General features: G+C 42.6%; 2 protein-coding genes across 5 annotated transcripts in view; one reads left to right on the top strand and one right to left on the bottom strand.

Annotated features, from left to right (window-relative positions):
* Window positions 1-5875, top strand: part of LOC135075662 (cationic amino acid transporter 2) — a 38387-nt gene extending 32512 nt beyond the window's left edge. The window contains exon 14 of the mRNA XM_063970079.1: window positions 3561-5875. Within this exon, the coding sequence (XP_063826149.1) occupies window positions 3561-3709 (149 nt within the window). The 3' untranslated portion in view covers window positions 3710-5875. The remainder of the gene's footprint in view (window positions 1-3560) is intronic.
* Window positions 5876-6070: 195 nt separating this feature from the next.
* The window catches only part of LOC135075643 (cationic amino acid transporter 3), a 53750-nt gene continuing 43816 nt past the window's right edge, over window positions 6071-16004 (bottom strand). For all 4 annotated transcript variants that reach the window (XM_063970051.1, XM_063970048.1, XM_063970052.1 and 1 more), the window contains 7 exons: window positions 14578-14864; window positions 13795-14032; window positions 12614-12716; window positions 11468-11619; window positions 10096-10250; window positions 8755-8863; window positions 6071-7716 (listed from right to left, as the gene is read on the bottom strand). In XM_063970051.1, coding sequence (XP_063826121.1) covers window positions 7577-7716; window positions 8755-8863; window positions 10096-10250; window positions 11468-11619; window positions 12614-12716; window positions 13795-14032; window positions 14578-14864 — 1184 coding nt within the window. In that variant the 3' untranslated portion in view covers window positions 6071-7576. The remainder of the gene's footprint in view (window positions 7717-8754; window positions 8864-10095; window positions 10251-11467; window positions 11620-12613; window positions 12717-13794; window positions 14033-14577; window positions 14865-16004) is intronic.

The raw sequence follows: 16004 nt of genomic DNA, 5'->3' as shown, positions 1-16004 counted from the left end.
ATGTTCACGTTTGACGTTTTTTTTTGCAACCGAAATCAATCAATATCGCTAGAAGGTAAATTTTGAACAGAGTCTAATTTGCAGATGTTTGTTCTTATAGAATAGTCAGTCGCCTTGTATGCGACCTTTTCGACCGAGGTAATTCATTGTTTTGTTTAAATAGGCACATAATATGACATAAAACTAGTGCGAATTGTACAATTATAAATAAAAAACTTATTCGGTAGGTACATAAACGACTTTAGATAGATATGTATTAAAATAATAGATATGTATTAAAATAATCAGAAAAACTAAAGTATGCTAGAAGTAACATTCTATTATTGACATAGTCTTAACGCAAATTATCCTTAGATGATTATCTACAGCGTAGTGAGTTGTCACAAGAGGCATCTTTTGAATCATAAAAAAAAATATTTAGTCTTAATTAGTTTGCATTTTTGAAATCTCATATTTTTGTATTAAAAATAATTATTTGCGATTAGTTACTAGCTTTGCATTGAGATTATACCGGATATACCGGATATTCTAATTTTAATACATTGACATTGCGACCAACACATAGTGTCACTATAGGTTCAACACTTCAACCTATAGTGACACATCGGTCTCTTAGAAAAACGTCGTGTTTATTATTTTACTACTTTGTGTTGTGTCCTTGACCGATACGGATACCTCCGCTGTCTACTGAATAAGATTATGTAAGTTAATTTTTTCCAGCATAATAATTCAGTCATTGTATCGGTGCACACTTTTCAGACGCAACATTCGGATCCATAATGAGAAAAATACGCATCGAAAAATATATTTTAATATTTGTGACGGTCAATTTGTCAATCTACGGTTTAGAATCGGCCAGCACGGGAGCCCACCCAAACGGGTGGATACCGGAGGACGCATTTTTGAACTTCACGGAGCTGGCGATGAAGTACAAAGCCGGGCCGTGCGAGCAGTACGACGTCACGACGGCCGATGGCTACGTGTTGGCGCTGTTCCGGCTGCGCGGCGCCGGCCGGCCCGCGCTGCTGCTGCACGGCATCCTGGGCTCGGCCGACGACTTCCTGCTGCGCGGCGCCTCCTCGCTGGCGCCGGCGCTGGCGGCGCGCGGCCACGACGTGTGGGTCGGCAACGTGCGCGGCGGCCGCTACTCGCGCCGCCACGCGCGCCTCGTGCCCGACCGCGACGCCGCCTTCTGGGACTTCGGCCTGCACGACCACGCCTGCTCCGACCTGCCGGCCATGATCGACTTCGTTCTCCAGAAGACCGGACACGCGGCCCTCCGGCTCGTCGGCTACTCGCAGGGCTCGACCGCCTCGTTCATTCTGATGTCCGCCGAGCCGGAGTACAACAGGAAAATCAGCGTTTTCGTCGCCGTCGCTCCGGTGGTGTTCTTGAGTGACCTGCCGTCGCCGTTGCCTTTGATTTTGCCGGCTCGCGATTCGGTGGACGTCCTGTTGCGATCGCTCCGAGTTAACGAGATCCTCGGCTTCTATTCGTTGAGCAAAGCGTTCCTCGAGCAGCTTTGCCGTCACGGATCGATCGGCTACCGGTTGTGCTTGGACTTGATTTTTCCGGTCATCGGCTACGACCCGCCCGAGTACGATCCTGAATTTATTTCCGTCCTTTTCGGACATTTTCCGACTGGGACGTCGAGGAAAAATATAATGGACTTTGCGCGATTGGCTACGACGGATGTGTTCGGACGAACCGATCGCAGACCGGCGATGAATCGCGTTGCATACAGCTCGACGTCTGTGCAATACTACGATTTAAATAATGTAAAGGCAGAAACCCATTTGATCACCGCTAAGAACGACAAACTTTCGAGGCTTAAAGACGTCGCTTTGCTGAAGCAGAAACTGACCAATACCGTTCACGACCATCTCATGGAATCTCCTGCTTTCTGTCATTTAGACTACATTTGGGGCAGAGTGGGACATAAAGTAGTTGCCCAAAAAATATTAGAAATCTTTGATGGGCAGGCATAATTCAGTGGAGTGATTTTATTAGTGTAATGCCCGTTTTCACAATCAATCCCTAATTTTTAAGTGACCCCTATGGTAACATATACACATAACAGGCATTTTGTTTTCATAGGGGTCAATTAAAAATTAAGGGATGATAGTGTGACTTTATAATTGAGTATTTGACACGATAAACTATAATTTCCAAGGCATAACTACTCAAAAAGAATGAATCTCAATTAATTTTCAATTAACCGTGAAATAAGATTCGAAATAAGTAGTGTCTTTAAAATAAAATAACTTAAAGGAGTTGTTGAAAACGTTACGTGTTAACTACCATACAAAAACCTACTCCCTTAGAAAATTTTATATCCCTAGTCCCTTAGGTTAGCATATAGCTTCTAAGATAATTTTAAGATATTTATTTGGCTACTGGCATAAATTGTTCTGAAGGTAAACTTTTACGTACGTTTGTTGAATTTTTAATAGGTTTCTTGTTATATTCGAGGTTATGTATATTTGTCGGTTTGTTGTTTGAACATAAAAGCAATAACTTTCAACAGTAAACAACTTGCGTATATATTTCTTATGCTGTCAGTATATTGTGTGCATTGCCCGTGGTTCTACTGTTCAGTTCTACCTCATAAAACCACGGAAAAAATGATTTTTTTATTACTTGCAGAGGGAGGACCCGTCCAATAGTTCTACAGGGTGTTGGGTAAATGGGTATAAGGTAAAATAAATTTTATAAAATTCGATTTGTATGAAAATTAAAATGAAGATATCAATTTTCTAACTTCACCATACCATTTATATGCCCATGTTAACATGGGCTAGTGTCGGCTCATATACCCATTTACCTAACACCCTGTATAGGTAAGGTACATACACTCGGCATCAAATAAATCGCACCTCCCGCGACAAGCACTTATCAAACGTATGCATCCCCACTTCCCACCAACATTGGTACCATTTGAAAGCCTAGTTTTAAACTTCATTTCATTAAAGGAAAGGTTTTTACCCCAAAAATGTGTCTTTACAAGGATCCAGCCAGAGTCACTTTTCAAAAAATAGGTAGTTGCGCTATAGCCATTTTTTATGACTATAAAACTGTTAAGTTGGGATTAATCGCTATCCATCTGTTAAAGAGGATACGTGAGATCTTTATTTGGTTTTATAACCATAAAAATTGGTCTAATTGATCCCTGAGGTGAGCCCAAAGTGAGGTCTATTTTCAAGTCACATTTATGGTATATGTTAATCATTTATTTAGAAATGAAATGTATTTTTCTTTAAGGATATTTATTGGGATTTCAAATAACACCAATATTGTTGGGGTACCATAATTGTGTCAGAAGAAAATCTTTAAAGTTCGCGTCGCGGAAGGTGCGGTTTATTTGATGTTGAGTGTATTATGATTTTTTTATGGGTACCACTGAAAATCTTAGTTATCAGTGATATCAGTAGTAGAACTAATCTACATATTTATTTTATTAAAACGAAGCGAGATGAATTTTCACTTCTCTTTTCTGACCAACTCAGTTGTTTTATTATCAACCTGTCTCCAACAGTTAGTGAACCCCAGCCGTGTTGCAGGTCTGATAATCTACGTGTCATACGGCGCCTGGCACAGTGCGGAGCGGCGCCGCGCCGTCGACGTGCCCATGGCCGAGCTTCACAGCGACAGCCATACGGCGCTGCTTGAGCATGCTGCGCTTGCGCACACGGCGCACGCGCTCGGCTGACCGTCGGCCGTCGACCCCGCCGTCGTCAGCCCCAGCGGTACTGTCGTGTCTTTTATATCAAGTATTTGAAACCTCGCATTCACTATGATCCGTTCGCAGAGAGTTGATAAAAAAAAATATCAGAGGTTCTAAACTCATTATAAATTGCGGTCCGCTAATTATTTTTGTCGATATAATGAATAAGTTGGTAGATTATTTGGCCTGGCCTTTTTTTTTGGCCTGGATTCTCGGCTCGGTTACAATTTAATTTTGGACTACCATTTATAAGAATGTTCTAAAAATACCAATTATCTACCAAAATCTACTAAACGATTTCGCACTACTAAATCATCTTTCTCTTTGCCTCAAATCTACCAAAAAAGTAGAAATCTACTAAAAGTGGTCACGCTGTGGCCGCCGCCGCCCGCCGGCCGGGGCGCTTGACGACAGCTGCGTGGCTCGTACCATGGTACTCAGTGCGCGTTGTGACAAACGACGCCCGCCATACAGAACGCGATAATTAAGCGACAGTCGTCATTGCAAGACATTTCATAATATTTATCAACTCTCGGCGAACAGACTTTAGAATAGTTAGTTTAAATTTTGTATTGTAGTCTGACGTTTTGATAGGATTGCACCGACCGTAGTCAAAGATTTGAACAGCGAGGATGATAGCGATTGTTGTGAGAGGTATGAATGTTTTGCGACAATGATCGAAGAACGATTGCGCCCAAATTAAATCAGAGGGCCTAGTGTGAGTTTTCATCAAACGCGCTCACTAGTGAGCGCGTCAAAAAATGACATTAAATGTATGACGGATTGTACAGCGCCCCTAGCGGGAAACGTTCAAAAACTAAAATTTTCATACATTTTTTAATCACTAGTGAGCGCGTTTGATGTAAACTCACACTCAGCCCACAGGGCTTACATTTTTGAGTTTAATAAAAAACTCATGCCGGCGTATAGCTCGTCCACTAATCATCGGCCTGGGCTGGCCTTAGGCTAACATGCAGACACGATACCCCCCTCGCTTGACTAACATAACGCATACTACGTGTCAGTCAGCAGTAACTGCGATCTGGTGTATTTCTCGGCTGACATGCAGCCCGCAAAGACTCAAATTCTTCAGTCGCTAAACGCATCGCGCGTGCTTTGTTTCGGAAGCGTATGCTAACAACATTTTCCGTGGCATGGAAATTGAGCGGTAATAATGATACGCTTCTATAGCACACGTGCTCTTACGCTCCACGCCTCCATATACACATGTGACTTGTGTTGTGACGTTTATGTATTTCAATCATTGGAATCCAAAACACGTTTTCGTATACGTGGTAAACAACATGATTGGATCACACGTACCGATACTTTTTCATGTGTTTTCACGTTGCTGTGCACTGGGGCTGAAGGATCAGGGCAGATATAGAAGAATCTCTAAAATTTTTGCTACCACCAAAGTATTTAGGGACACTTATATGTTGTAGTATTATACTAGGTTTAAGTACTTAAGTTGTGCAGTATTTAAAATATGACCCTTGGCTGTGAGATCCTACTTACAGAAGACCAATAATTTGGGCAATCCATGTACTTATTTAAGGTCTCGTAATGTTATTAAGGCCTACAGATTTTCTGCCACTCAAATATGTACCATGTACATATGTCTGAAAGTGCGATAGGTCAATGCTCAAAAGTGGCATTGAGTTATTGCCGATTTTCCATACAAACTAAATATGAAGGTTGTTTTGATTCGTTTATATTATTGTCAATGGTTTGTGTAAGAATGCGTAAATATTAAATAGTTTGTTAGCTTCTGCTTAGCAAAATTGGTAAAACTATTGTATTTATTGTCACTGCCCATGAAGCTATATCGTAGTTAGATAAAATTTGTGTTGATGTGAGGCTGTCAGCAAGAATGCTGTCAAGTATTTTTTGATCTTGGTTGTCATTGACAGGTAATGTATTTTAATATGGAATATAAAATTAATTTATTGTATTTGATTACGTAATTTATTTATAAACTAATTAATTTTTGGCATTTAGGTATGTCATATTGGAATATCATTTATGATCCTGTACTTATCATTAATGCATTTAATGCAAGTATAACAATTTATTTACTTTTTATCTATTTTCATTTTTATGTGATTCATGTGTAGTGAGAATTATTATGGCTTAATAAAATGTTGGTAAGTAATAATATGTAGTATTTTTGTTTTCGTGTAAGTTTGAAAATAGTGATATCTAAAATAATTAATCCTCTATTTGAAACACGCGCGTCGTTTCATAAATAATTATCACCTTCAATTAAAATAATGTTGTTTGATAACTTTAAAATAAGGATATTAGGAGGAGAGCGGAATTTGAATAATTTTGGAAAACAACACATTTTTATTGAATAGTCATTTAATATCATAAAGTAAATATGTCGACTTTTCTGATAAATCACAGTTAATTATTAAAAGTAATAGACACACAATTATTGTCTAACAATAATTTCATAAATATCACATTCAAGTTATCAACAAGCACAAAAATATACAGATTTGCTATAAATTCTACTGTAAACTGAGCAAAAAGTTATTAAGTACGATTTTACCTGAAATGGCGCAGTATAGCGATTCGCTACGACTCGCACCACCCGCAAAAGATCGTGCAATAACTCATAAAACGTATTTGATTTTTATTTCTTTTGAAATAAAATCATCGGCTATTGTTGAAAAACACTACCTTTAAATGACGTCAAACGTAAGTATTTCCATACAAACCATGGAGAAACAGCGTCCAAAAAACTCATTAAGGGTAGATACTCTCAACACAGATGTATTGCGTGCTGATATCCGATTCCGTATTGTATAAAACTAGCGCCATGTTGACTCCGAGTCTACGTTTACAAAAACGTCGTAAATGTCACACACTGCGTGACTTTTCTGACATAGCGAATACATATTTTAACTATTGTCAACACAGTAAATTATAACATTTAAATCACAATTATGGCTAATTTACAAATATTCTTAATTAAAAGATCAATAATTACGTATTAAAATAATATCTCTCTTAAAAACCTGTAAGTACTATTCAATATATCACGCACAGATATTATCTCTTTAAGAGAAAAAATATTATAAAAATATGTATTGGAACTCTTTCTGTATTATTAAAATTTCTGCATGTATAGAATCTCTGTGTCTACAAATCCTATACAATAAGCGACGTTTGAACAGTAAACTATTGTCGACAGAACATATCAAATAACTAATTAGTGAATTAAATTCTAGAATCTTTTGAACACTAGCAGAAGCCTAATGCCTAATGCTGGTCGAACACGGCACGGCTTAAGGCTATATCAACTGCCCCATACAATTTCTGAAACAGAGTCTGTGTAACGAATACACAAGGGGATCGGTAATCAAATAACGAAGTAATCAGTAGTTAACTAATTCACCCAAATTTTCGTATATTGATGCCGGCCTTCATTAGACAGACTAGAAAATAAAAATAACTCGCGACAGTTAGTACTCTAACATTGATCACTCCTATCGACCTTATATCTATTTCACTTTTAATTATCTATTTATTAGAGGCAAAGACGGAAACATCCATATCACTGCCATTCGTATGAAGATAACTAAATTAACGTTAGTCATTTAGTTTTTGTAAAACCTTGAATTCTGTGATTCGCAGGCCAAGAACGATACATGACGCACCGCTGTGGCCCGATTGTCAATATAAAACTAATTACCTTATTTAAAATACACAAATTACATGGCAAAATTACCTGTATCAGGCAGCACGTTAATTCTTAACTTACTAACGTAAGTCTACGGGTATCGACGTCACATCGATCTACACCCCAAGTAAAGTAAATGCTATGGCCTATTTACCGGCCCGTCAGAACTTGGTGGTGATCTGGTGCTTGGTCTCGGTGGTCTTGCCGTTGGTGGCCGCCTTGCCGTTGGTCGCCGTCGCTGGGGGACTCTTCTCGTTCAGAGAGCTGTTCCTTATGCCGTAGATGAAGTAGATCAGGTAACCTGGAAGAAATATTCAATATGAATATAAGGCCGAGATCCGGTAGTGTGATGAGCACGAGGTAAGGTAATGCGTAGGTAGTCTTAGATGTCATGATAGTATCAATTTAAGTAAATTTTTGTCATCATAATCATGTACACGTAAGCTTTCTTATTTTTGCTGGTATTAGATAACGGTTGGTTATGATGTTAAAAGCAAAAGTAAACGACTAGTACTAGTAGACACTATGTACATAATAGTGTTTTAGTCGAGTCACGTCAGATCGCTCGTCACGTTACCTTCAGCGTAAAGGTGCGTCCACACTGATCGCATGGGTTGGCGAGGCACGTTCGTCATTCTGCTCACTCAAGAGCAGGGCGAGCAGGATGAAGTGTTTCGCGAGCGAATGCGCCCGGTGTGGACGTAGCGTACCGCGACAACGCCAGATAAAAGGTCTATTCCACTTTCATCACGTGGATTTGATCACCTAGGTGGTCAAAGTGGACTTCAGGCAACACTTTGGTGTCATTTGATCACCCATGGATCGGATCACCTAGGAGATCTAAGTGGACTTCTTATCTATGAGTGATCAAATGACGCTAGTATCACCTGGAGTCCACTTTGGTGATCAAATTCAGGTGATAGAAGGGGTTTTGGACTTCTTGGTGGGAATCTGAAGCGTCATGTTAGCGGTTTTGTTTTATTTCCTCAAATTCGTGTTTGGGCGACTATTAATGTGTAATAATGGTGGATTATTAACCATTAAGTGTTCGTGAACGTGCATAAGTGTGGGCGAGTGAAACAAAACAGTGCATTGATTCTTCGTGCGTGATTCTTCTGGTTCTCTCAAGTTGTCCATAGGGTCTCAGTAAAGCACCACAACTTTACTGAGACTCAAAGGGTGGGAAGGGGTATCATCTGCTATCATCCTTCATTATATCATTACTTGATCTCATTTTGTAACTCGTATCACTTATATACTTGAAAATGGCACAAATCAAGTCGACCTCGACGTGTATTGCCAACATCATCAAAAAAGAAGAAGGGGTTTGTGCACTGACCGATGACGAGCCAGATGACGAAGCGCACCCAGGTCTGGTAGTCGAGCTGCGCCATGAGGTACACGTTCATGCACACGCTGAGGTACGGCACCAGCGGCACCAGGGGCACCTGCGAGGAACACGGTCAAGTATACTCGACGGCACATGGAATGTAAGTTGCATTGCAAAAGTCATCTAAAGCCTGGTCCGTGAGCACGTAGAATTTTGTCCAATGACTCCAAGCTACCCATCCTTATCGCTCGCGCGTAATTATGTTGCTGTCGCGCTCGCACTCTCACTGCGGGCGCCCGTCGCACAGTAGCTTGGGGTCATTGGACAAAATTCTACGTGCTCACGGATCAGGCTTTATATCTATAAAAGCGAAAGGTCACTGACTGATTGACTGACTGACTCACTCACTCATCACGAAATCTCAGAAACTACAAGTACTAGGAGTTTCAAATTTTAGAACTTAGGTGCTCACTAAGACGGGATTTAACAAAATTCAACCGCTAAGGGAGTAAAATGGGATCAATGGGTACGAAATCACTGTCGGCCGCTAGTAACTCATATTTCCTGTTGCATAAGAGCGGATTAAATACATTGTGACAATTTTAATGAATCGCTATAATTTCATACGATACAAAATAATGCAATTGCCTTGGAATGAGGGTTTTCTTGTTTGAAAAATCCGCCAGATGGCAATACGTAGACGCGAGGTCCAAATGCTGCATGATTGGTTATTTTTGACATGACATTGACAGATATGTCAAAAATAACCAATGGCGGATTTTTCAAACGCGAAAACCCTCATTCATTACGATAAGGCATCGCATAAAAGAGAATACAAAAAGTAGTAAATCATAATGTACCTACCTCGGATTAATTTCGTTGCAAATCCAATGGTAGTTCCGGGATAAACTTTGCCTTTCTTGTTTTTTAATTTGCGGTGAAGCTATAGATCCTGGCTACACAAGAGTAGTAGAGGGAATAGTCTGGTTTTGACCACTGGACTATTCCCACCGCTGCACTCCTGTGTAGCCAGGATTTGCAGCTTGACCGCCAATAACCCAACCAGTGAAGGTCAAAGTCTCGGAAGAAAGTTAAACTATCATTGGACGCACAAAGAAATTAATCAGAAGAACATAGGAGAAGTTCGAAGTTAGGCCCAGAACACACGGTGAAACGCAACTGCAACGAAACTGCAACTTCTAGTTTACTTTTGAGTTGCATCTAAGTTTCTGCCATAGCGTCCGTTGAGAGACCACACATGACGCGACCAGTTTGAAACGCGCTGCAATGTGTGGTCTCTCTTAGTTGTCGTTTTGACCAGCGTAGTAACGGTATTGCTGATGAACTCACCTTGAAGCTGAGGTGTCGCACGTCGTGCCTCGGCTGGCGGTACAGCACCAGCAGTAGAATCACCAAAGCAGCTCCCAAAACTCCCAGCGCCACGCCCAGCCCGCTCGAAGGCGCCTCCCACCGCATCAGTGCGCACGTTGCAAGCGCTAGGACGACTGCAACAATCACGGGCAGAGTTATAACGTAGAATAGAATATAAGCTGGACCGACGATCTGGTAAAGGTCGCGGGAAGAGCCTGGATGCGGGCAGCGCAGGACCGTTCATTGTGGAAAACCTTGGGGGAGGCCTTTGTCCAGCAGTGGACGTCATTTGGCTGAGACGACGAGAATATAAGCAAACAAGAGTTGTGGCGACGGCGGAATAGAACACATTTGTCACCAACTCCTACTCTTTCCGCGGGTGTAGTAAGAGGCGACTTAGGGACTACACATCAAACACAGAACGGGCAGCAGCGTTCTCTAAAAAACATCAATCTTTTAAACTGCGATCTTTTAAACCCGCCTGCCAAGCGTGGGGATTATGGCAAAATCCTCCACTATAGTGGAGGAGGCACATAGTCCAGCATGAACTGTAAAGGGCTGTTGATGATGGCTTATTCCACTATTCCCCGTTGACAATCCCCGTCAACGGGGATTAGTGAACTTTTTAGTTCATTAATCCACATTAGAAGCTCCAAGTTAACGAACAAAAAGTTTACTAATCCCAGTTGACGGGATTGTCAACGGGGAATAGTGGAATAAGCCTTGATGATGATGATGATGAAACAAGACATACAGAGTGAGATAGATAAGTAGTGTAGTGATAACTGCTTGAGTTGTGCCTCTCTGACAAAAAAACACCCTGCTCAGCATACACCAAAACCGCCAGGAGCATGACTCGAAACTGATTTTCAGCGGCTATGGGCCTTGTGTGCTACTGGCGAGTGATAGAGCTTAAAGGCTAGCGTCCACATGTCGGTATCGTACGCATCGGACGTATCGCACGCAACGGATCGTAGTATTATTTATATAGAAACTCATATAAGTGCGTCCACCTGTCTGCATCGTACGCATCGCACATCCGATACGATGTGTTTTGTACGATACCGACAAGTGGACGCTTAGCTTTATCGTTCCTAGCTAAAGGAGTCATAGATTAAGCTTGATGATGGCTACAAGGTGACGCCAGTGGCGAGTGACAGGACCTAATCGCTAGTGGCGCCAACTGTCGAGCAGAAATATGACTAGTTCTCATTGACATAACACGGTCACATTTTTGATATCCGGTTCCACAATCGGCAAGACTTCGCCGTACAGCTTTTTTTCTCAAGCATGAAACTGGCTGGATTTTAATTCTGTTCTTACTATTTATTTACTTAAAACGATCACTCACAGAAGATCACTATGACACATTTGGCGATAGTGGCGGAGAGCTGCGTGGGCTCCTTGAGGCCCAGCAGGTTGAAGGCCTGCCGCGCCACCGACGCCGGCGACTCCGGCCGCGGCTTCACGCCCGCCAGCTGAGGCGTGCCCTCGTCCTCATATCTGTAACCACAAATACAGCTGTTTAAGTAGCTGATGGCCGTGACCTCTCACTATAGGCCCTATACAGAAGCTTGAAGTTGCACAGCGTGCTATGGAGAGGGCTATGCTCGGTGTTTCTTTACGAGATCGAATCAGAAATGAGGAGATCCGTAAACGAAATAAAGGCGCTGACATAGCCCGACGGATTAGCAAACTGAAGTGGCAGTGGGCAAGGCACATAGTACGCAGAACTGACGGCCGATGGGGCAGAAAGGTTCTGGAATGGAGGCCGCGTACCGGAAAACGCAGCGTGGGACGTCCATGCACAAGATGAACCGACGACATCATAAAGGTAGCACGAAGGCGCTGGACGCAGGCCGCTACTAACCGGGTAACATGGAAAGCATTGGGGGAGGCCTGTGTTCAGCAGTGGACGTCCTATGGCTGAGATGATGATGATGATGAAGTAGCTGCTACAAATAACAACGCAACTCAAAGTAGAACATGACACTGCGCAAACTCCACTACAAATTGCCATGTGACACTCAGCCGACGCACATATCAGTCCAGTATGTAGAATCCGGCAGCAGGCTGGAGTAAACTGGATGCAAGTGGCCAGGGACAAGTCAGCGGAGAATCAAAGAGAAAGCTTATGTTCGAAGGCTGATATAGATAGATAGTTAGATGTAAACTATTGATTACAGAACAAGGTTGTGACAGTTCATCATCATCGTGTCATTTAGTTTTATCTTTTCCTGCAGGATACTCCGTAATTTACCAAAGGCAATTGGAATATTTGGCTTACACTCCCCACGCTGACTAGGAAGGTTAAGGAGTACTGATATTAGCATGTTGGCAGTTACGATATCCATCCGAAAAATGGGGTAGTTCTGACTAGACATTTTGAGACTATTTTTTAATTTTCATACATATTACGATTATCTGTTTTGCCGTGATGACCAAATGATCTGGTGATGATAAGTATGTTATAATTATGTTGATAACGTCTGTATACCTGAGTATCAAGACGCTGGTGGCGACGATGGTGTAGGCGAGCAGCGTGCCGATGGACATCATGTCGATGAGCTGGTTCAGGTTGAAGATCGCCGCCATGGTCGCTGAAAAGTTTGATTCGTGGTTAGTTTATCGTGAAGGTGGTACAAAATAAAGATTTATTAGTTACGCCGCAGTAGAAGTATTAATAGAATCACTCCCATTCTTCATCCCATTTGTCTCTGGTAAATTAGAAAGGGTCTTCTTGCTACTGCAGTGTAGACTAATTAATGTTAAGACGATAAAAAATGTATTAATTAATATTTAAAACATGTTGGCTAGCGGCTAAAATACATAGAATACTGTTGCCGAACATTTGCTGCCATACCATAATGTTGTTGATCATGATGACATGGCAGCAAATGTCGCGTCTGATACAATCGCCAAGTACCATAGCCAGCAGCGTTGGGCCTAGCTTAGCTACCACATAATACCGACTCAAAATGTTGCCATACCTGATAATAGTCCACTGAGTATCGTCGCCAGCTTCGGCGTCTTGGTCCTCTGGCAGATGGCAGCGAATTACAGTACAGTAATCCATCAGATCCCATAGAATATTACACTCGCGCCAACGGGAACATGGCACCAACAATACAGACTCAAAATGTTGCCATACCTGATAACAATCCACTGAGTATAGTCGCCAGTATCGGCGTCTTGGTCCTCTGGCAGATGGCAGCCAACGGGCGGAACAGCACGCCATCTGATCCCATGGCGTATAACACTCTTGGCAGCGGGAACATGGCGCCCAACAAGCTGGTGCGTGGCAGTAATAATACTGACTTAAAATGCACCTGATAGTAATCCACTGAGTATAGTCGCCAACATCGGCGTCTTGGTCCTCTGGCAGATGGCAGCGAGTTTACAGTACACAATCCATCAGATCCCATAGAATATTACACTCGCAGCCGCGAGAACATGAGGCTCCCTAATTAAAAATTTGTCACTAGTAATGACGTCTGTAGTACCTGATAGTAATCCACTGAGTATAGTCTCCAGCATCGGTGTCTTGGTCCTCTGGCAGATGGCAGCCAACGGGCGGAACAGCACGCCATCAGATCCCATGGCGTACAACACTCTTGGCAGCGGAAACATGGCGGTTCCTAATTAAAGTTTTGTCACTAGTAGTGGTGTCTGTAATACCTGATAACAATCCACTGAGTATGGTCGCCAGCATCGGCGTCTTGGTCCTCTGGCAGATGGCAGCCAACGGGCGGAACAGTACGCCGTCTGAGCCCATGGCGTACAACACTCGTGGCAGCGGGAACATGGCGCCCAACAAGCTGGTGCACAGCGCGAACACCGCGCCCACCGTCACCAGCCACTTGACGGCTGGTAGACCAGCTTCCGTAAACACGTGCGGAAAAGGCGCGTCCGCGTCCTGCAAGTTACAGGTTTGTTTAATCCCAGTTGCTAATACATCTCATCTTTAACGCTGGTTTTAGAGTCACGCTGACCGTCAGCGCTGACAGCCGAAATGTATGAAGCGTCGGCGCCGAGCGATCAGCGTCACTCAGGAACGTTCCCTTCAATTACATATTGATCTGTCAGCGCCGACGATCAGCGAGCGGTCAGCGCGATTCTAAAACCCGCCTAAGAGTGCAGTGCGCATGCCCTTGCACAATAAACTCAGCGATTGTGACAAAGGTGACTGAGTTTCTTCTTCCACTTATTCTCAGCACCAGCCCAATGGTGGTAAGGCAAGCTATTTGGAATGTGTATAAGCGCCCTGGAAAGAGCTTACTTAAGTAGTGAATAAAAACAGTGAGATTTATGCCCGTTTTCACCATTAATCCCTAATTTTTAAGTGACTCCTAGGGTAACACATAACAGGAATTTTGTTTTCATAAGGGTCACTTAAAATTAGGGATTTATGGTGAAAACGGGCATAAGAATAACAGACTATTATCTAAACTAGCCCCTCACCTGCAGATAATACGGCCACATCATGGTCAGCACGGTCGCAATACTGAAGTACGACACAAATATAATGACCAAGCTAAGCACGATGGACATCGGGATATCCCTTTTCGGACTCTTAGCCTCCTCGCCGGTGGTGGCCACGCAGTCGAAGCCCACGAAGCCGAAGAAACACTTGGCCGCGCCTGCCATGACGCCCGCCACGCCCCACGGCATAAACCCGCCCGCGCCCGCTGATTCCCGGTATTCCGCTGGTATGTCTTCTACCTTTATCTTCCAGTTGGCCGGGTCACCTATGTAAAACAAATTGCTCTTAGTTATTACAAATTCTTAGGCCCAGAACAGACGGTGAAACGCAACTGCAACGAAACTGCAACTGCTAGTTACTTTTGAGTCGCATCTAAGTTTCTGCCATGGCGTCCGTTGAGAGACCACAAATGACGCGACCGCGTTTCACCGTCTGTTCTGGGCCTTAGCGTTAAGAGTCGCATCTCAAACTAAGTTATAAATAACTTGACAAAACCGAACTGCGTAAAGCGGAAATCGAACCCACGACCTTACGCTTGCTGGGCTCTTTCATCGAATGTTCAAGTGTAATACGCTGCTACGGTCAGCGTTTGTTTCATCAATTTTGGGTAGTAGCTTTAGGCTCGGTTGCACCATCTTTAACAAACGTCAAAACTCTATCAAACTCAATGCCGGTTAACGTTATAGTTACGATTAAAGTTATATGGTGTGCCTTAAACATCGATTTCCTCCTTAGGCAGTTCGATTTTTTCAAGTTACTTATAAATTTCTGTTAGTCCTATGAGGTGTAATGGAAGACGAAGATTTCTTACACATAATAATAATATGATACGACGTGTAGTCATCACATTGCGATGTCATGTCGTTAATTTGTGATGCTTATTAAGAGTAGGCGCACACCGTTGATTTTTCGTCGGCCGATAGCTTAGTCGGGCAGTTGCTCAGTATGGGCATGTATGGGAGTGCGCACACTACGCCGATTCTTCATACAATTTAAAATCGGGCACAACTATCGGCCAACTAAAAATCAACGGTGTGCGCCTACTCTTAATCATAGATTTTCATGATACGACATCACATAGTGAAATGGCTCAGCGTTTGATGCACATTGTAGATTTTCACGTGAATTTTCACATAGTGGAACAATGCAGCGTCGTAGTACCTACTTAAAAAAGTCAATTCAATTTCAATAATGTCACTTTTTAAACGTTATACGCGAGTCAATGTCCTTTATATTCGCACTTGTTTGTATTAATTTTGGTCGTGTCACGTGTAAAAATGTGTAGTCATTAGCAGTGCATAAAAACTCGTCAAGCGGCTATCCTTTGTAAAATTGATACAAACCCGCTGCGTCATACAGGCGGTATAAATTGTTGATTTTATGGGTTTTCGTTTGGGCGTTTCAC

The sequence above is a fragment of the Ostrinia nubilalis genome, chromosome 10 (assembly GCF_963855985.1).
Source record: "Ostrinia nubilalis chromosome 10, ilOstNubi1.1, whole genome shotgun sequence".
Taxonomy (NCBI): Eukaryota; Metazoa; Arthropoda; class Insecta; order Lepidoptera; family Crambidae; genus Ostrinia; species Ostrinia nubilalis.
Note: the sequence above shows the minus strand (reverse complement) of the source record. Positions and strands in the feature narration are given on the sequence as shown.